The sequence below is a fragment of the Pongo abelii genome, chromosome X, assembly GCF_028885655.2.
Source record: "Pongo abelii isolate AG06213 chromosome X, NHGRI_mPonAbe1-v2.0_pri, whole genome shotgun sequence".
Classification (NCBI taxonomy): domain Eukaryota; kingdom Metazoa; phylum Chordata; class Mammalia; order Primates; family Hominidae; genus Pongo; species Pongo abelii.
The window spans coordinates 137,545,519-137,568,327 of NC_072008.2; the positions used below are offsets into that span (position 1 = coordinate 137,545,519).

The 22,809-nt window shown below is 35.4% G+C and overlaps 1 protein-coding gene across 1 annotated transcript; it reads left to right on the plus strand.

The window, feature by feature from the left end:
* The first annotated feature begins 6,981 nt into the window (after positions 1–6,981).
* LOC100442402 (olfactory receptor 13H1-like) lies at positions 6,982–19,105 on the plus strand. Its single transcript, XM_024240438.2, has 3 exons — positions 6,982–7,134; positions 7,278–7,784; positions 19,034–19,105. Exons 1-3 carry the CDS (start codon positions 6,982–6,984, stop codon positions 19,103–19,105), a joined length of 732 nt encoding a protein of 243 aa, XP_024096206.2.
* The last annotated feature ends 3,704 nt before the right edge of the window (positions 19,106–22,809 follow it).

Here is a 22,809-nt window from a genome sequence, read left to right on the forward strand (position 1 = left end):
GTGGGAATTAGTTGCCTTTTAGGGACCTGGTGCCTGAAGTCTCTTCAGTGAAACTGCTTCACTGAAGCCACAATGAATAAACTCAGAAGGTAGCATCAGAAAATGTTTAAGATTGTCCTCTCCTTCTATTGTTCATATTTTGGACCCATTGGTTCCTAAAATGCTGAGCAAAATCAAGAGACAATTCACTGTAAAAGCAAGTGAAGAATCGTATGCCCTGGCAAGAAGGAAAGAAGCCATATTTGTCTCTTGGAACAAATCAGCATGAATATGTGGAATGGTCAGTCTTAACATGGATCTCCCATGATGCAACTGCAATTCACTCCCCTTGAAAGACTCTAACACCACAGTGAGCTGACGATGTTGCAATATACAAAGGGCTATATTAACACAACTCTTAGAGAGCTTAGTAGATTTCGTCATATTTATTTATTTATTTATTTTGCTTTTTGCTATTCAGTTGAGTACAATACATTCAATTCCAAAAATATTTGGTGACTTCCTGCTATGTGTCAGGAAGTGAGCCACGTACTAGAGTTACAGAAATAAATAAAATGTAGGTTCTGCTTTCAGAGAGATTATAATATAATCTGACCATAGTGCCTTGTTTGTATCCTCATTTATTCTTCTTTCTGCCCTCCAGAAAAGAAAGACAACCAAGGTGCTCACTTTCTCACGAGTGATACTTCCTAAGTGAGGCCTCATTTTAATATAATAGTAGATAATACATATATAGCACTAAAATTCTATGATATATATACTGGAATTATCCCAATTTTACAACTGAGGAAACTAAGGTATAAAAAAGTGAAACAAACTACCAATGTCACATAGTGTATAAGTGATGGATCCAGGATTCAAACATGGCTGCAGAACCCATTTTCTTTTTTTTATTATTATTATTATACTTTAAGTTTTAGGGTACATGTGCACAATGTGCAGGTTAGTTACATATGTATACATGTGCCATGCTGGTGTGCTGCACCCATTAACTCACCATTTAACATTAGGTATATCTCCTAATGCTATCCCTCCCCACTCCCCCCACCCCACAACAGTCCCCAGAGTGTGATGTTCCCCTTCCTGTGTCCATGTGTTCTCATTGTTCAATTCCCATCTATGAGTGAGAACATGCGGTGTTTGGTTTTTTGTCCTTGCGATAGTTTACTGAGAATGATGATTTCCAATTTCATCCATCTCCCTACAAAGGACATGAACTCATCATTTTTTATGGCTGCATAGTATTCCATGGTGTATATGTGCCACATTTTCTTAATCCAGTCTATCATTGTTGGACATTTGGGTTGGTTCCAAGTCTTTGCTATTGTGAATAGTGCCGCAATAAACATACATGTGCGTGTGTCTTTATAGCAGCATGATTTATAGTCCTTTGGGTATATACCCAGTAATGGGATGGCTGGGTCAAATGGAATTTCTAGTTCTAGATCCTTGAGGAATCGCCACACTGACTTCCACAATGGTTGAACTAGTTTACAATCCCACCAACAGTGTAAAAGTGTTCCTATTTCTCCACATCCTCTCCAGCACCTGTTGTTTCCTGACTTTTTAATGATTGCCATTCTAAATGGTGTGAGATGGTATCTCATTGTGGTTTTGATTTGCATTTCTCTGATGGCCAGTGATGGTGAGCATTTTTTCATGTGTTTTTTGGCTGCATAAATGTCTTCTTTTGAGAAGTGTCTGTTCATGTCCTTCGCCCACTTTTTGATGGGGTTGTTTGTTTTTTTCTTGTAAATTTGTTGGAGTTCATTGTAGATTCTGGATATTAGCCCTTTGTCAGATGAGTAGGTTGCGAAAATTTTCTCCCATTTTGTAGGTTGCCTGTTCACTCTGATGGTAGTTTCCTTTGCTGTGCAGAAGCTCTTTAGTTTAATTAGATCCCATTTGTCAATTTTGGCTTTTGTTGCCATTGCTTTTGGTGTTTTAGACATGAAGTCCTTGCCCATGCCTATGTCCTGAATGGTAATGCCTAGGTTTTCTTCTAGGGTTTTTATGGTTTTAGGTCTAACATTTAAGTCTTTAATCCATCTTGAATTAATTTTTGTATAAGGTGTAAGGAAGGGATCCAGTTTCAGCTTTCTACATATGGCTAGCCAGTTTTCCCAGAACCATTTATTAAATAGGGAATCCTTTCCCCATTGCTTGTTTTTCTCAGGTTTGTCAAAGATCAGATAGTTGTAGATATGTGGCGTTATTTCTGAGGGCTCTGTTCTGCTCCATTGATCTATATCTCTGTTTTGGTACCAGTACCATGCTGTTTTGGTTACTGTAGCTTTGTAGTATAGTTTGAAGTCAGGTAGCATGATGCCTCCAGCTTTGTTCTTTTGGCTTAGGATTGACTTGGCAATGCGGGCTCTTTTTTGGTTCCATATGAACTTTAAAGTAGTTTTTTCCAATTCTGTGAAGAAAGTCATTGGTAGCTTGATGGGCATGGCATTGAATGTATAAATTACCTTGGGCAGTATGGCCATTTTCATGATATTGATTCTTCCTACCCATGAGCATGGAATGTTCTTCCATTTTCTTAACCACCACTCTATACTGCATGATATGGATAATAGAAATTCCTCATCAGAGTGAACAGGCAATCTACAAAATGGGAGAAAATTTTCACAACCTACTCATCTGACAAAGGGCTAATATCCAGAATCTACAATGAACTCCAACAAATTTACAAGAAATAAACAAACAACCCCATCAAAAAGTAGGCAAAGGACATGAACAGACACTTCTCAAAAGAAGACATTTATGCAGCCAAAAAACACATGAAAAAATGCTCATCATCACTGGCCATCAGAGAAGTTCAAATCAAAACCACAATGAGATACCATCTCACACCATTTAGAATGGCAATCATTAAAAAGTCAGGAAACAACAGGTGCTGGAGAGGATGTGGAGAAACAGGAACACTTTTACACTGTTGGTGGGACTGTAAACTAGTTCAACCATTTTGGAAGACAGTGTGGTGATTCCTCAAGGATCTAGAACTAGAAATACCATTTCACCCAGCCATCCCATTACTGGGTATATACCCAAAGGGTCATAAATCAAGCTGCTATAAAGACACATGCACGCATATGTTTATTGCGGCACTACTCACAATAGCAAAGACTTGGAACCAACCCAAATGCCCAACAATGATAGACTGGATTAAGAAAATGTGGCACATATACACCATGGAATACTATGCAGCCATAAAAAATGATGAGTTCATGTCCTTTGTAGGGACATGGATGAAACTGGAAATCATCATTCTCAGTAAACTATCGCAAGGACAAAAAACCAAACACTGATGTTCTCACTCATAGGTGGGAATTGAACAACGAGAGCACATGGACACAGGAAGGGGAACATCACACTCTGGGGACTGTTCTGGGGTGGGGGGAAGGGGGAGGGATAGCATTAGGAGATATACCTAATGTTAAATGATGAGTTAACGGGTGCAGCACACCAACATGGCACGTGTATACATATGTAACTAACCTGCACATTGTGCACATGTACCCTAAAACTTAAAGTATAATGATAATAAAATAAAAAAAAAGAAATTCCTGCCTGTAAGCACTATCCCTTTCATAAAGTATAGTTTGTGCTTATGGGAGCTTTCTGAGGAGCTCAGGGAAAAAGGATGATACTCCACATATCCCTTAATTTTAATATTGAAAATGAAATCAATCCTCCTGGGAAGCACACTCTTGTCTTGCATGGTAGGTGGGATGAGGAAAGCCTGTTTTGAGAAATCTGTGTGAAGAAAAGCCATGAAGTGTACCCAAAATATTTCTAAAATTTAAAAAGCTGTGAATTTATGTGTGGGTATCTCTACATATGTCTAGTTAGTTTAGAAAGATTCTGGCTCTCACAGTGCTAAAACACTGAATTATTCAATAAAAAAATATGTGGTTAGTCTGGTGAGATGAATTTAAATCATATAAATACAAAAATGTATTATTTTCCCGCTATTTATGCTGGCATTTGTTTAGTTTGTTTTGCGATCTTTAGGACTATAAGATGGTGAGGACTGTAAGCCAAACTAAGGCTTTATGATTAAATATGTCGTCATTCTAGTATGAAACTTTAGTACCCCTTGAAAAAGTATGTACCCTGAAAGTCTCTTTCTTGTAACACTATTTGGAAACCAGGGTTGTGGTGTCCAATGCACAAAGTCTAGATCAGCTGACTTCTGACTCAGTTTCAGTCTGATAACTCTATTACAAGAACCATTTTCCCTTCATATTTATTCTGTTTTCTGATTCCAAATCTGGGAATTTCTACAGAACAAAAAGGAGCATTCTACTTCTCATTAAAGGAAACCAAGGATCTCCTTGTAGGATGACTCTGTAACGAGTAGAAACAACTTTAGTTAGAAATTGCACAGCAGTTAAGTATTTTTTTTTCAGATTGTCTGGCCTTGGTTCTGATTCCTATTCAGAGTCTCCTTGTTCTGCATCAAATTTTATAAGGGATCCTGTTACAGTCTATTACTTTACTTCCTGAATTACTTGTCCATAAAGGTCTTCTGCCTTCTGAAACTTGGTGTGTGTCTTGAGTAGAGAATCCAAAAAGATTATCTATGCCATTAACCTGGATGATACTTCCTGCTGCCCAGCTCCTAAGACAAACCTTTCCATCCACAGCCTGCTCTCACCAAAACCTGATGCTTGCCTCTTGAGTCTCTGTAACTATATACCATAAAGACCCAATATTCTGATTTGTGACTAGAACGTGATGGATGGATATTACAGAATATCTAGGAAAAAAAATCTTTAATAATGAGCTGGTCTGTGATAGGATTCATACTTAATAAAACCAGACCAAACAAAGTAAATAAAAATTTGGATGGATGAAAAGGTGTAAAGAAATTTCTTTCTGGCCGGGTGCAGTGGCTCACACCTGTAATCTCAGCACTTTGGAAGGCCAAGGTGGGCGGATCAACTGAGGTCAGGAGTTCAAGACCAGCCTGGCCAACATGGCGAAACCCCAACATGTAATTTTAGTCTCTACTAAAAATACAAAAATTAGCGCCATGCATGGTGGCGCATGCCTGTAATCCCAGCTACGTGGGAGGCTGAGGCAGGAGAATTGGTTGAACTGGGGAGACGGAGGTTGCAGTGAGCTGAGATCGTGCCACTGCACTCCAGCCTGGGTGACAAAGTGAGAATCCGTTTCAAAAAAAAAAAAACACTTTGTTTCTGTTTCTAAAATAATCTTCATTTCCTCACTTCACTATACCACCTTCCCTCCATGCAAAGGACAAATTGTAGGATTTTAGAAAGGCAAAGCATTGAAGTTTATTTCTGAGCTACAAGGCATTCATAAGACTGAAAAACGTGAGATCTTGTTTCTTATCATAGACTTTTCACCCTCAAACATTTATTTTCTCCAGCCAATTTAATGCACTTTCAGTCAAATCAATTTCTTGACATTAGATAAGACAGAAGAGCCAAATAACTGGCACTGATTCATTCAACAAACATGTATTAAACCCATATTTTGTGTCAGGCACTGTGTGAGGTGATGAAAATAAGCCAGTGCACAGGACAGTCGGGGCTTCTTCTGTCCCAAAGTTTATAATTTAGTAAGAATACAGAAATTAAATGTTACATCAATACATAAATACAAACAGTGATAAAGGCCATGCAGGAAAATTTCAGGGTACGATGAACAATTGTAACAAAAAGATCTGATTTTGATTTCAAAGAAGGGGTGGAGTTAAAGAAGACTTTTCTTAAAAACTTCATTTTCAACAGAAAACCAAACGCTGCATGTTCTCACTCATAAGTGGGAGTTGAACAATGAGAACACATGGACACAGAGAGGGGAACAACACACACTGGGGCCTGTCGGGGTGTGGGGGTTGAGGGGAGGGAGCGCATCAGGACAAATAGCTAATGTGTGCGGGGCTTAAAACCCTATCAAACCATGACGGGTTGACAAGTACAGACGTATACCTATGTAACAAACCTGCACGTTCTGCACATGTATCCCGGAACTTAAAGTTAAAGAAAAAAAGCCCCTTTTAAGCTGAGATATAATATCAAGGATTATTAAGAGTTCACAAAGCAAAAAAAGAGTAGGAAGAATATTTCCAGCACAGAGAACACAATGTGCAAAAGTCCTGAAATGTGAACAAGCTTGGAATGCCTCATAAAGACAGTATGGCTGGAACACGATGAGCCTAAGAAAAGACGGTGCAAGATAAGGTTGGGGTCAGATCATTTAGAGTCTTGTAGGTTTTGGTAATAAGTTAGATTTTATTCTAAGTACAATTAGAAGCCCTCAAGTGGGTTTTAAGCATAGACAGGATATGGTCGTAATTGTGTTTATTTGTTAAAGTTGATTCTGGCTGCTCTGTGGAAAATAAACTATAGAGAGGCACGAATGGAAGTAGGGAGACCTATTAGGCAACTTATGTATTAGTACAGATGAGAGATAACGGTGGCTCTGACTACATAAGCATTATAAGTAGATTTGAAATATACGTAGGAAGAAGAGCCAATCGGACTTCGTGATTGATTGGATATTCAGGGTAAGGAAGAAGTGAGAGTGAACTGGGCACCCGTTTTATGTCGTGGATATGAATCAGCTAAAGAAAAATATCCATAGTGGGAAAGGATAATTAGCAATTCTATGATTCGGGAATCTGATTACATTTGAACAATAAAATAGCACATTTTCTTTAAGAGGAGTGTTCAAAAGTGAAGTCCAACCTCCCTCATTGTAAAGATGAAGAAATTAAGACTCACAATGGATTGTGCTACTTAGCAAATTAATCTTATGCTGTATATGAATGTTTTATCTCCCAAATTAAAATATAAAGATCCAAATGACATTACTTGTTTTGTAGACATCTATTCCTAATAGCACCCAATATAGAGATTGAGGATATAGCAAATACTCAATAATTGCCTCTCAAATTAAAATGATTTAAATTCCTTCTTCTTTCTCGGCAGATAGAACAAAATGGATATTCTGGTTATTGATAATGGCAGTGAAGTGACAGAGTTCATCCTGGTGGGTTTGTCCAACCATCCAAAATTTCAGATTGCCTTTTATTGCACCATGGTAGTGGTCTACCTGATCACATTTGTTGGTAACAGTCTCATTATTGTTGTGGTTAGAGTTGATGGGTGGCTTCACACTCCCATGTATTTTTTCCTAAGCAACCTGTCCTTCCTTGCTATCTGCTGCTCCAGCAATTCAGTACCTTTTTGGTTGTTCAATGGCTTAAGAGACTATCCCACCATTTCCTATAATAGCTGTTATGCCCAGATGACCAGTGCTTTTTTGCTGTCATGGCTTATGAGAGATTTGTTGTGATCTCCAATCCCCTGTGCTACATCATCATTATGAACAATAAGGTCTGCATACAGTTGGCCATGGTGACCTGGGCCAGTGCCTTCCTTATGTCACTAATACCAATCATTGCAATTCCTGCCCATTTTTGTGGACACAATGTCATCAACCATTTTACCTGTGAGGTGCAGGAATTGTTGAAGCTCGTCTGCTCGGACATCCCAGGCAGCCTCATCCTCGGTCTAGTCATCGGCATATTCACCTTGCCCCTGTCCTTCACCTTCATCCTCTTCTCCTATGCTCACATTGTGGTTGCTGTGCTGAGGATCAACTCTGCAGAGGCCAGACTCAAAGCTTTCTCCACCTGTGGATCCCATCTGACTGTGATCATCATATTTTATGGGACAGCCACCTACATGTACTCGAAACCTCAGTCAAGGGAATCCCAAGACAAGGGTAAAGTCATCTCTGTATTTTTTTTGAAAGTATTTTTTATTATACTTTAAGTTCTGGGGTACATGTGCAGAACATGTAGTTTTGTTACATAGTTATACACGTGCCAGAGAAGCAACATCAAAATGATAGCATCTCTGTATTTTATGGTGTTGTGACCCCTATGTTGAACCCCCTCATTTACACCTTGAGAGACAAGGATGTGAAAAATGCTCTAAGAAAAATAATTAGGAAGAAAGAGTCCTAAAAGAATGTGATTATCGCATGGAGGCTCATCTAACCAACAGTTTGATATTGACTTGTAAAAATAACAAGGTAGAAATACTAAACAACATTTTATAAGATAATTAAAGTGTTTTCTCTATTTCCAACAGGCATGTAAAATCTTTCCACTGAGAAAAAAAATGTTAAACTTTTATAGTACCACCATTTAAGTAGTACACAGGACAGCCTTGAAGGAGAGTTTTAAAATAAAATAATAATTAGTACATTTTAATCCTGAGCAGTTTGATTTTATTTTACTAAATTGGAAATATTCTATTATAATATAATAATAATATGCTGAGATTCCCTTTTTTAGGTGAAAAAGAGCAAAGTTGCAAAATCAACAATTCTTATCTCAATGCTTTTGGTGTAAAATGTGTCATAACCCACACTTTGAAGTGATGGAGGTGAGTAGAGAGAAAAAAATTACTTAACTACTATATAAGTGTCTGCATAGATGGTCCTCTGCTAAAGCAAGGAGGCCTTCAAGACTGTGAACCTACTGAGAACTAGAACTGATAGACATTATGGAAAATGCAATTACATGTCTTGATCAGTAGATAGGGCTACATTTTCTCTATGAGTGTGCACTATTCCAACTTCCAAAGGTGATCTAAAGGTGTTGACCTTACAAACACAGCAAATTTAACTCAGGAGGAATGTCTTTTAAAAAGCAAATATATACAGTATTTTAAAATTATAATGTTAATTATTTAAAAGTAGATAAAAGGGTAGAGAATAAATTTAAAAATCACCTATAATTCCAACACTCAATGAGGCTTGCATCAGTTTGGGGTTCAGGTATGCATGTATTTAAGTCTGCTATGCACAATTATTTCAGATTCAGCTCATCACTTTCCATCTTTACACCTCAGTTTTCTCATCTATAAAATGGGGATCATAAGAGTGCCTACCTCACAAAAGTGGTTTTGAAAATTAAATGTGATAATACAAGTCACATTTCTATCACAATGTCTAGCATATGGTGGACATTGAATATGTGTCAACCAAAAAAATACCTGTCAATTTGCCCTTTAAAATCCACACCCATTGTATGAGTGGTCATTTGCCTATGTCTATACCAATAATGACTGTATCATTTAAAAATATTCCATGACAATATGACAGACTGAAAATTTGTGTTTATTATCTTATTATCTTTGAGGTTGGGTCAAAATGTCAGTGAGTCAGCCCAACTTTGGAAAAAAGAAAATACTAAACTCAGTAATGTATGACTAATAAAAGCTTCCAAACTTGTTTCAATCTAATTGACTCCACCATTGCTTCTGGATACATCGTGGCAGGTACACCCAAAGTTGGATCTATTCTATTTCACTCTGGTAAGCACTCCTGGAATTAATACTTTATCCGTCAACAACAGAAGCTGACTGAAGACTGTTGTAAGTGCAAACGAAAATGAGAAAAGCATGGGAACCCCAATAAAGAACTCTTTGGAAAAGGAATCTATGGTGTTATACAAATTTTGTCATAACATTATCAATTTAATCCTGAAAAAATTCTCATGTAAATTTAATTTCTGATGTTTTCTAATCCTTTTCATCTAACCTAACGCAACCCTGCAACTAGAAGGAAGGTACTATTAACCAACAAGAAGACACAGTGAGCAGATGAAGTCAAACACTAGAGGATGGAAATAAATATGATTTCTCAGATGGAAGGGGGAAAAAGGGAGGAAAACTGCAAGCCTAATACTTATCAGAGTATGATCATTTTCATTAGGAACTAGGAGGAGGTAGAGAAGAACAAGAAATGAGATGTGCCTTGTGCTGACAGAGAGAAATTTATTGGGGAGAGGCAGGAACCTTTTTAGCTGTGAGAGAAAATTAGACAGGTAAACTAATTTCTTTCCTTTTGATTACCTCAAGGAGAAGTTAGACAAGACTCTCTCTAGAGAGAAACGTGTTACATCTGGAAGTGGAGAACAAGCTACAGGAAGGTTTCTAACATGAAGTCAAGACTCTGGATGAGTAGAAAATGTAAGAAATTATAAGAACAACTGTTCAGTTATAGTTATATGTGTTAGGTGCCTTTACATTAAAAGTTTACTGTGAAATTTGACTTCTCCAAATCTTCCTTGTATTATGAAATAAACAAGTCTGAGTCATAATAAATAAGCAATACTTTAGAACTACCCTAAGCCTTGGGAAATTTGTTTAAATTTCTTATCTCTGCCAAACAGCAGTTATGACTCGTAGCTGATAATGGGCAACTCTGCGTCTCTGCACACCATCTCCTCATAAGGTGTGCCAAAATCACAAAACAACATCTTAGAAGGTTGAACTGACCCCTTACAAAATCAACATCGCTGAGAAAAGAGCTTCGTGCTGTGTACTGGCAGCAGCAGAGCAAACAAAATGCACTTGAGCACCATGATCACAACTTTTCCAGGAAGTATTTCACAGAAATAAATTTTAAAATTTGAAAAAAATTAAGAAGAAATCATTGAACTTTTAGTGAATTTGTCAACAATGCCAGTACTAAGTAGTAAGAAAATAAAATTAATTACCTACAGAATGGTCCTTTGGTTTTAACAAGTCATGAAAGCAGAACTAGTCAATCTACCATTTTCATCACATAGAAAAGAGTACATAGAAAAGTGCTCATTTGTTCCTGCAATTTTTTGTTGTCGTTGGCTCAATTAAATGATCATCAAATAAAATTTTTCACTAATGCATTTGAGTCATGGCCCTGTATGCCCGTATCTGCTTGTCCACATATATACGTGGACGTATACACACAGGCTTTATTGTCAGAAAGAACTGAACTTGGGCAATATATTTTAACCCCTCTGAAACCCTCATTATCAGCTATGTAGTATAGAATATAATAACCTCTACTTCATAGTGTTGCTTATGAGCATAAGATAAACAGTGTAAAACACTTAGTACAGTACTTAGCAAATAGTAAGCACCTTAAAATACTTTATTATTTTTACTATTCCCTTCCCATTTTTATTATTTTTAATTGACATATAATAATTGTATATATTTATGGGATACAGTGAGTATGTGATAATCAAATAAGGTTAATTTACATATTCATCACCTCAAATATTTATCATTTCTTTGTGTTGGAAACATTCAAAATCTGCTCTTCTAGCTATTTGAAAATATACAATAAATATTGTTGATTTCAGTCCCCCTTTAGTGCTACAGAACACTAGAACTTATTCCTCTTATCTAGCTGTACCTTTGTACCTGTTGACCAAACTTTGGCTAGCCTCCCTTCCTCAAACCTTTCCCCATCTCTAGTAACCACAATTCTAGTGTCTACTCCTATAAGATCAACTTTTCTGCATCCACATGTGTGTGAGGACATGTGGTATTTATTCTTCCATGCCTGGCTTTTTCCATTTTGCATAATGCCCTCTAAACTCATCCATGTTGTTGTGAATTACAGAATTTTGTACTTTTTATGGCTAAATAATATTCCATTGTGTATCTATGACACATTTTATTTATCCATTCATATTTTGATGGACACTTAGGTTGATTCCATACTTTGGCTGTTATGAATATTGCTTCAAAAAAACATGGCAGTGTGGATATCTTTATGAGGTGGTGATTTCATTCCCTTCAGGTATATACCCAGAAGTGAGATTGCTGGCTCACACAGTAATTCCATTTCTAGTTTTCTAAGGAATCTTTATACTGTTTTTCATAATGGCCGTTCTTATCATCATCATTTGTATTATATAACTCTAGTACCAGAGATGCCCTTATATTGAAAGGCCTAATTTATTCCATATGTAGCAAGGTTATCACACTTTTCTTGACTAAAGCTCATACAGGGAATTATGGAGAGCATACACAGGCATCTGTGTGTGTCAGGATGTAAGTGTTGAAGGATGTTTCACACTTTGCCTCTTTTTGCACCTTACTTCACTTATTCAACCAATATTTATTGAATATATTCTATGTGTTAGGTGATTTGCTAGCACTGGGGATCTACAGGAAAAAAAAATTTCTTGCTATTTGTTAGTAGGGACTAAATGTTTTAAAATACAGACATTAAGCAGGCTATCACATTTATAAGCAAAACAATTTAAGAGCATAAGAAGTACTCTGAAGGAAACAAACAAAGCTGGAGCAAAGAGCAATGAGTGAGACTTCTTTTTGATAGAATTTTCAGGTAAGAGCTCTCAAAAGAAATTATATTTAAACTGAGACTGAAGGATTCACATTAAATGCTCAGTACAAATATTGAAGAGTGAGGAGATGAGTATACTAGAATGAAGAGGGAAAAATGTAAAGGCCTGAAAGAAAGAACTGAGCATGTTTAAGGAACAGGAAGAAGACAAGTAAATGTAAGTTATGTGAGCAAGGCTGTGGGTAGGTGGTATGTCATCCATTCCTTCATTCATCCATTCAACAAAAATAACAACTAAACACAAACACACAAATAACATGTGTGCATGCGCACATGCACTCATATAGTACACAGAGACAGAAAGAGAAGCCACTATGTGTGCCAAGCACTGTTCTTGGCTTTGGTAATACCTCAACAAATAAAAATGTTTCCAGACTAATGAAGTGGTATGTTATTGAGAAAGGGACTTAAACCATAAATATAAACCATATAGTATTTTTTAAAATAAAAGCAATGGTAAGACATATAAGGAGAAATAGGTTAGGAGCTTCCATTTTAATTAGGATAATTTAAAATTTCCTACATATGTGGAAAAGGCACTAAGACAAAAGAATGAGAAATGTATTTGAAGAACACCAGGGAAGCCAGTGTGATTGGAGAGGAGGGAGCAAAATAGAAGAAAGCATCAGATGAGCTGAGAGAGGAATGGGGGCCAGATTGTTCAGGTACTTCTAGACCATTGTAGGGTACATTGTGCAGGTACTTCTAGACCATTGTAAGGGTTTTGGTTTGTTTTATTTGAAAAAAAAAAGCTTCATTGAGATGTAATTCACATACCATAGAATTCAGCATTTTAAATTGTACAATTTAGTGACATTTAGAACATTCACAAAGATGTGCAACAATGTTATAAATATTATTTGTCTATTCTTCAGTTGCTTGTCCCTATATTTTCAGATATAATAAGCTTTAGGATATAAATACAGATGTGTTTGCAAAACTAGAAAAATAGAGGAATTCACACCACAGCAATATATGAAGTTTCTAATTTCTTCACATCCTAGCCAATGTTTATTATTGTTTGTCAAGTTTATTAGAGCCATCTTAGTGAGTGAAAAGTGGTATCTCATTGTAGTTTTGATGAGCATTTTCCTAACACTAATGGTGTTGCATATATTTTCGTGTGCTTATTTGCCATTTGTACATCTTTTTTTGATAAATGTCTTTGCATATCATTTGCCCATATTTAATTGGGTTATTTTTCTTTTTATTATTGAGTTATAAGAGCTATTTACATCCTCCAAATATAAATTCCTTATGTGATATATGATTTGCAAACATTTTGTTCCACTTCATGGGTTGTCTTTTCAATTTTTTGGTAATGTCCTTTGAAGCACAAAGTTTTTAAATTTGATAATGTCCAGTTTGTCTACCACTTCCTTTTGTGGCTTATAATTACGTTGTCATATCTAAAAACCATTGCCTAGTCTGATGTCACCAATATTTATCTCTATATTTTCTTTTAAGAATTACAAAATTTTAGCTCTTACAGTTAGGTCTTTGATCCATTTTGAATTAACTTTTGTATATGATGTGAGGTAAGGTTCAAACCTCATCCCCTTGCATGAGGGAATGATGCAGTTCTCCTAGTATCATCTGTTGAAAAAACTATTACTTCCCCCATCTACTTGTTTTGGCACCTTGTCATACTATATGTGCATATTTGTTTTTGGATATTCAACTCTACTTCACTCACTAATATGTCTGTCTTTAGGCCAGTACCACACAGTTTTGATTACCGTATTCTTTTACTACATTTTGGAGTAGGGGATTGTGACTCCTCCAACTTTATTCTTATTTTTCAAGATAGTTTTGGCTGCTTTAGATCTCTTGCATTTTATACCAATTTTTGGTTTCTTGCATTTCTATATGAATGTTATGGGCTCTGTAAAATTCCAACAGGGAAATAGATAGAGATTGTGTTGAGTCTGGGGATCTATTTGGTAAGTATTGCTATCTTAACAACATTCAGTCTTCTAAGCCATGAAAATGGAAAGTTTTTCCATTTACCTAGGTCTTCTTTCTTTCAACAATTTTTTGTAGTTTTCATTGTATGTATCTTTCACTTCATGTGTTAATTTTATTCCTAAGTATTTTATCCTTTTTGACACGATTATAAATGAAATTGTTTTCTTAGTTTCATTTTCTGGTTATTTATTGCTAGTGTATAGAAATAACACTGGTTATGTATATTGATCTTGTATCCCACAACCTTGTTGAATTTATTAATTCTAATAGTTTCTGTGGACTCTTTATGATATTCCATATACAGGATCATGACATCTGTGAATAGACATAATTGTACTTTTTCCTTTCCAATCTGGATGCTTTTATTTCTTTTTCTTGCCTAATTTCTCTGGCAAAAATTGTAGTACAATGTCACAAAAAAGTGGCAAAAGTAGAAATGCTGGTCTTCTTGATCTAGAGGGAAAGTCTTCAGTCTTTCACCACTAAGTTGATGTCAGCTGTGTGTTTGTCTGTAATAAAAATGTTTATCTTAAAGTCTATTTCATCTAATATTAGTTTAGGTCCACCAGCTCTGTCGTGGGTACTTTCCACATACTATATATTTTTCCAAACTTTTATTCTCAATCTATTTGGGTGTGTGAATCTAAAGTGAGTTTCTTGCAGATAGCATATAGTTGGATCATGTTGTAACATTTTTTAATCCCTTTGGTCAATTTCTGTCCTTTTATGTAATTATTAATGATAGGATTTAAATATGCCATTTGTTCTTTCTTTTCTGTATGCTTTATATCTCACTTTTTCCTGGATTTCTCCATTACTATTTTCTTTTGTGTTAGAGAGAAATTTTCCCGTATTTCATTTTAATTCCATTATTGTTTATTTTATGATATTTTTAGCTATATACTCAGTGGTTGCATTAGAGATTACAATTAACATCTTAACATATCACAATCTACTTTGGATAAGTAACACTTAAATTCCAATAGTTATATATAAACTTAGCTTTTATATTACTCAGTTTCTTCCTCATTCCTTTGTCATAATGATGTCAGATGGATTTTATAAACCCATTAACACAGATTTGTAATGATTTCTTTAGGAAATTGTCTTTTAAATCAGGAAGGAGAAGAAAATAGTTAAAAAATCATTTATACATTTTTATTCTATATTTACTTATGTAGTCATTTTAACAGTGTTTTTTATTTCTTCACATGGATTTGAGTTACTGTCTAGTGTTCTTTTATTTCTGCATGAAAGACACCCCTTAATATTTCTTGTAAGTCAGGGTTGCTGGCAACAAATTCTGTCAGTTTCTGATTATCTGGAAAATTTTTTATTTTCTCCTTCATTTTCCATCTAGCAAAGAATAGCTTTGCTAGATATAGAATTCTTCATTGACAGCATCTCGTCTGTGTATTTTAAATATGTTAATCCACTGCCTTCTGGGCTACTTGATTTCTGATGGGAATTCACTTGCTAATCTTACTGAGAAACTTTTGTACATGATGAGTCACTCTTCCTCTTGCTGCTATTAAAATTCTCTCTTTGCTTTGGCTTTTGACATGTTGATTATGATTTATCTAGGTGTGGATCTCTTTGAATTTATCCTACTTAGGAAATGTTGAGCTTGTTAGATGTATAGATTAATGTGTTTGGTCTTATCTGGAGAGTTTTCAGCCATTATTTCTTTAAATATATTTTTTCCTTTTATCTCTTCTTCTGGAACTTCTATTATGCATATATTGGTACGCCTGATGATGTCTCACAGGCCTCTGAGTTTCTGTTCATTTTTTTTTTGTTATTTCTTCCTGTTTCTCAGACAATATATACTCAATTAACATATATTCAAGTTCATTTGTTCTGTGTCCTGCTTTCTCAAATGTGCTATTGAGTCTCTCTGATAAATTTTCTATTTTAGTTATTCTATTTTCAACTCCAAAACCCCTATATGGTTATTTTTAAATTTTCTATCTTGTTATTAATATCCGCTATTGGATGAGATATTGTTCTTACATTTTTCTTAATTCTTTAGACTTTTTTTATTTCTTTGAACATATTTGCAATAGCTAATTTGTAGTATTATCTGGTAAGTCTAACATCCGGGCTTCCTTTGGAACATTTCCTGTTGATTGCTTTTGTTTGTGTGTATAGAACACACTTTCTTATTTTGGGGGGGCTCGTAATTTTTTGTTGAAATATGTACATTTTAAGTGATATAATGTAAAACTCTGGAATTCAAATTCCTCTCATTCACCAGGATTTGTTATTGCTGTCTATTGCTTTTGTTCTTGTAGCTATTTTATTGTTAGTGACTTTCATGGATTATTTAAAGTCTGTATTATTTGTGCTGTTCAACTACTGAATTGTCTGCTTGGTTAGCTTAGTAGTCAGCTAATGATTGGACAGAGATTTAATTAAATGTCTTGAACTAATAAGTCTCCTAGCCGTGACAGAGGAGCTCTGTTTGTATATTGTGGCACACATTCAATGCTCTCTCAGGCAGTTTACAACTCCGGCTTAACCTTTATACCCTGCTTGCACAGAGCTTCAAAATGAATGACAGGCAAGAAATAGGATCTTCTCAGGGCTTTCCTGGACATTCACATAGTCTACATGTATCCATGTGTGGCTTTCTAGATCCTATGAGTGTGCTAAAACTTTTCAAAGCTCTTTATGGCCATCTAGTCCACCTGTTTTTCTTTTTAAGTATTTTAGTCAGTCTTTTGTTAGTACCAACTGGTAACAACACCTCAAGTAGCTGCCCTGTTAAACAACTTCCACTGATTCTTTTGGCAAATGTCCTGGGAAAAGGGTTATTTACACAGTGACTTATTAGTCAGCTCAAATAAAAAGAACCCCAGAGAATGTGCTTTTCAACAATCTATTAGACAAGTCAAATAGTGGCAATTCTGTGGGGATGTGGTTTTGGGGAAAATTCAAACATGTTATACCCTCTCCCATGGTGGCTAAGCTTCTGGTTTTCATGGCTGCTATCATTGTGAGGCTGTTGATTTTCAAAGCTATCGTGGATTTAGGGAGAACAAATGGGATTCGGGCAAATTAAAACACCACAAAGGCCACTTCTCATTAAGATGATGTTTTCTTTCTTGAATAAATGCTTCTTAGATTATTGTAAATTTTTTATTAATTTCCAGAGTTCTAAAAAAAATTGCTTTGACAACTGTTGTCAGTGTTTCTATTACTTTTATAGAGAAGGAGATTTTTGGAGTTACTTATGTCACCATTTTGGAGGTTCTTCTCAAAGGCTTTAATTTTTACTTTGAAGGAAATGGTAGGTTTTTAAAGATATTTGAGAAGTGGAGTATCCTGATTCAACTTACATTTTAAAAGCGTTACTCTGACTATTGTATGAAGAATCAACTTTAATGGGTCAAGGGCAGAAGCATAGAGACTACTTAGAATATTTCAACAGCTTAAGTGAAAGTTGATGGTGGCCTAGAACAAGGTGGTAATAAAAAGTGGTGGGAAGTGATAGGATTTTGAAAATAATTTGAAGGAAGAGTCACTAAGATTTAATGATGGATTGGATCAGGGTTGTGAAAAAAAGAGTCAAAGATCACTCAAATGCTTGTGTTCTAAATAACTGGAATAGAGAATGGACATAATGAAGATGGGGCTATCAGAAAATATTTTGGAGAGAGGAGGTACGGAGAGAGAGTGAGAGTTAAATTTTTCACATTAATTTTGAGATATCCATTAAACCAAAAAAGAAGCAATGTCAGTTAAGAATTTGATTATATGAGTCTGCATTTCAGGGGAGAAATGTGAATTGGAAATATGAATATGAAAATTGTCAACACATAGAGTATATTTAAAGCCACAGGACTGGATGAGGTCACTAAGGGATAAGTAGCTAGAAAAGACAAAAAGTCCAAGAACTGAGGCCTGAGGAATTCCAATCTTAGGAGGTCATGGAGAAAAAACAACCTTAAAAGAATACTGAAATGGAGGGGCTAGTTAGCTAGTAGGTAAATCAGGAGAGTGTATTGTTTTGCAAAACAAAGGGTATGAAGAAGAGTGATCAAATCTCTCAAATGCTGCCATTAGGCCAAGTAAGGGAAGAACAGAAAATTGACCAGATAAACTAGCATTTCCTATGAAGTAAAATAGGCATAAACGTCATATTGCATTTTGTTAACAGGTTACTGAGAGGCTAAGTGAGATTACATGGCTGTCCCCCATCCTGAGATAGAGTTATATAATATGTGGGGAGCTACAGATAACTTTGACATCTTCTATTTTTGCTTGTAAACACATCTGCAGATTTTATTCTGTGAGATGTGTCATGAAAAGTTTATTTTTTTCTCTTTTGAATGTTTTTTTAAAAGAGAACCAATTTGAGGTCTGGCAATGGCAGAGTGGCTTGTTTTGGACAATCATCTCACAGATTTACAAAACTCTGTACAAAATATTAAAAATGAGCTACAGTCAAGTGCTGCATACCAATGTTTCGGTCAACCTGACTGAATATATAATTGTTGTCCTATAAGATTATAATGACACCGAAAAATGTCAGTGATATCAGAGCTGTCATGATATAGTGCAACAGATTACTCACATAGTCATGGTGATGTATAAACAAACCTTCTGCACTAACAGTCATATAAAAGTCAAGCACATACAATTATGTGTAGTACATAATACTTGTTAATAGTAATAAATATGTTACTGATTTATGTATTTACTATACTATACTTAATTATCATTACTTTACAGTGTACTCCTTCTATTTATCTTTGTAAGTTAACTGTAAAACAGCCTCAGGCAGATCCTTCAGGAGGTATTCCGGAAGACATTATTTTCATAAGACATGACAACTTCATGCATGGTATTGCCTCTGAAGACCTTCCAGTGGTCCAGCAGGACAAGATGTGGAAGTGAAGATGATGATATTGATGATCCTAACCCTGTATAGGCCTAAGCCAATGTGTGTTTGTTTGTATCTTATTTTTTTAACAACAAAGTTTAAAGAGTTTTTTAAAAATTAGGTAGAAAAAAACTCATAAAATAAAAATATAAAGAAAATATTTGTACGGTTGTACAATGTGTTTGTATTTTAAGCTGTATTATGAGTCAAAAAGTCTAAAACATTTGAGAAGTTTATAAAGTAAAAAAGTTACACCAAATTAAGTTTGATTTACTATTGAAGAAATAAATTTTAAATAAATTTAGTATACTCTAAGTGTACAGTGTCTATAAAGTCTACAGTAGTAAACAGTAATACCCTAGGCCTTCACATTCACTCAACACTCAGTCACAGACTCACCCAGAGCAATTTCCAGTCCTACAAGCTCCATTTATGGTAAGTGCCCTATACAAATATACCATTTTTAAACTTTTATGTCATATTTTACTGTACCATGTCTATGTTTAGATATGTTCGTATGATTACCATTGTGTTACAGTTGCCTACAGTATTCAGTACAGTAACATCCTGTACAGGTTTGTAGCCTAGGAACAATAGGCAGTATCACATAGCCTAGGTGTGTAGTAGGCTATACCATCTAGGTTTGCATAAGTACACTCTATGATGTTGGCACAACAAAAAAATCGCCTAAGGATGCATTTCTCAAGATATACCCCCAATGTTAAGTGACCTATGATTGTATTTGAAGGTACTGGAGAGCACCTGAAAGCAGGCAGAAACTGGACTGCGTTCAACTGCTAATAGAAAGAAACCACACTGAGTAAGGTCCATATCTATGTAGTTTTCTCCTAAGGGCACTACCCAGGAAACTTGATGTGAGGTAGCTAGAATGCAAGGAGAAATCTCAATTCATGTTAGTTTGAGGTATTAGAAAATGGGGTTGGGACTTGCCAGAGCAGCTAAAAATTGAAGAGGAAGATCCCAGAAAGGGGAGTGTCACAGAGATGTGAGTTCTAATTTTTATGTAAAATACCCTAACACAAATATGTACAGAAAAAAAACAATAAGAAAGCTTACAGACAGCAACAGAAATGAGGCAAAAAAAAAAAAAAAAAACTGGAACAGATATTTCAGTGTTTGCTCACCATAGGGAGACAGAGCCTAGTGGTTGAATTCCATTAATTTAGGAGACCTTGATAAATATCTTAACTGAAACAGGGTCTTGCTCTGTCACCCAGTCTGGAGTACAGTGGCGTAGTCAGAGCTCACTGCAGTCTCAAACTTCCAGGCTCAAGTGATCCTCGCACCTCAGCCTCCTGAGTAGCTGGGACCACAGGCAAGTGCCACCATGCCCGACTAATTTTTGTATTTTTTGTAGAGATGGGATTTTGCCATGTTGCCCAGGCTGGTCTCAAACTCCTGGACCAAAGGGATCCTCCTGCCTTTGCCTCCCAAAGTGCAGGGATTAAACAGGCATAAGCCTCTGCGCCCAGCCTATAAATATATTAGACTTTCTGTTAAAATTCTGGAAAGACCATACCTTAAGAATAAGGACTATATCCAAAGGTTAAGGATCCACTCTAAGCAAAACTAGTCAGATCCAGACTAACAAAGTATAAAATGAAGGCTCCAAAAGTTTAAGATAATCAGCCTATAATTTAAAAGTCAGCTGGAGTGAAAATCAAAATACTCTTAGGAGAAAATATAAGAATCAATAATCTCTAAAAAATATTATCAAGTTTCCACTATGCGACCAAATATCACTAGAGATGAATTTTCAAAAACATAAAATCATAAGAAAAAAGTTAATACAATGAATCTGTAATAATCCAGATGTTAAATTAGCAGATGACATTTTAAAAGCTATTATAAATATGTTCAAGAACTTTAAAAAGATAAGGTGGTCAAAACAGGTGGACAAATGGGTATACCAACACAGAAATCAAAATTATAAAAAAGACCAAATGGAAATTCTAGGACTACAACCTACGACATTTAACATGAAAATTTACTGGCTGGCAGATAACGGGGGAAAAAATTGGTAATAAACTTGGAGACAGAGTGATACAAATTATCCTATATGGGAAAAAAGTAAAGAAGATTTTTTATAACATAATTAACCACATTGACTAAATTCACATTTGTAAAACACTACTGGGTCATAAAATATGTCTTAAAAATTTCAAATATTGAAATCTAAATAATATGTTCTCTGGCCACAAAGGAAATAAAATTAGAAATGAACAGCAGTAGAACATCTCAAAAAAACCCACATATTTGGAATTTAAATCACATACTAATGAGTAACACATGAAGAACTCACAAGAAAGATTAGAGAATACTTCAAACAATGAAATGAAAATACAATACAAAAATTTGTAGGATACAGCTAAAACAGTGCCTCAAAGAATATTTATCGCTTTGAATGCTCATGTTTAAAAAGAAGAAAGGTTTAAAATCAATTATCTACATTTCAACTGTAGAAAAGTAGGAAAAGACAAGCAGATTAAACCCAGTGTGAAGAGAAGGGAAGAAATAATCTAAATAAGAACAGATACACATAAACAAGAAAACAGAAAATGAGTAAAGCTAAAAGTGTGTTCTTTTAACATATTTATTAAATGGTTAAATCAGACGCAAATCTGATTAGGGGAAAAAGAGAGAGAGAGATGACTTTCACTTTCGGTAATAGCTGAGTAAGATCTTACTAGACCAACACTCCTGCAAGTAACAGCTACAAATTCCAGACATAATACAAAATACAGCCAACTGGAGACACTGGGGAGGAAATAGAAAAGAACAGAATCTGATGAAGAGGCTATACTTGGAAGAGAGGAGTTGCACAAAATGAGTTCCCATTTTCATGGTTTTAGCTTAAGGCTATGTGTAGGTAGCAAGGTGGGCAGAGTGGTAGTGGTTGGGGGAAGGCAGTCTTTCTCTTCTGGGGATACAGAAAACTGAATCTGGAGAAACAACAGTGCTGTAGAAAGAGGGAATATCCCACAAGGAAAATACCAAGGGAATGAATCCCTAAATTCTGTCTGACCATATGTTTCGGTGACGCTGAACCACCCAGCAGGTTTAAAGAAGCTCAATCAAATATAAAAGATATGAAATAAGACAAGCTTCCACCCAAAAAGCAGAGTTTGCAGTCTGAATATAACTGACATAATTGCCAGTTAAAACAAAAGAAACGCTCATCAGAAAAAAGTAACAGAATTTATATCCTCTACAATTTAACATTTATCATGTCTGTGATGCAATTGAAAATCATTCAATGTATAAAGAAACAGGAAAATGTTATACATTCTCAATACAAAAGAAAATCAACTAAGACTCATCACTAGCTGACACAAATGACAGAATTGGCAGACGTATTTTAAAGCATTTTTAAATTCTTAGTGAAGTATTCTTAGCGAAGTAAAAAAAAAAAATACGGTCATGCATCGCATAATGACGTTTCAGAAAACAACAAACTGCATACATGATGGTGGTCCCATAAGATTATAACGGAGCAATATAATGGGGTAGGATATACCATCTAGGTTTGTGTGGGTACACTCTGATGTTTGCATAACAAGGAAATGCCTGACAACACATTTCTCAGAATGTATCTCCATCACAAATGGCATAGGACTATATTTGAAACGAATGTAAAGACAGAAAATCTCAGCCAAGAAAAAAAAAGAAACAAAGAAAAAAAAGCCTAAATGGAATTATATAACTGAAAATACAATCTCTGAAATTAAATA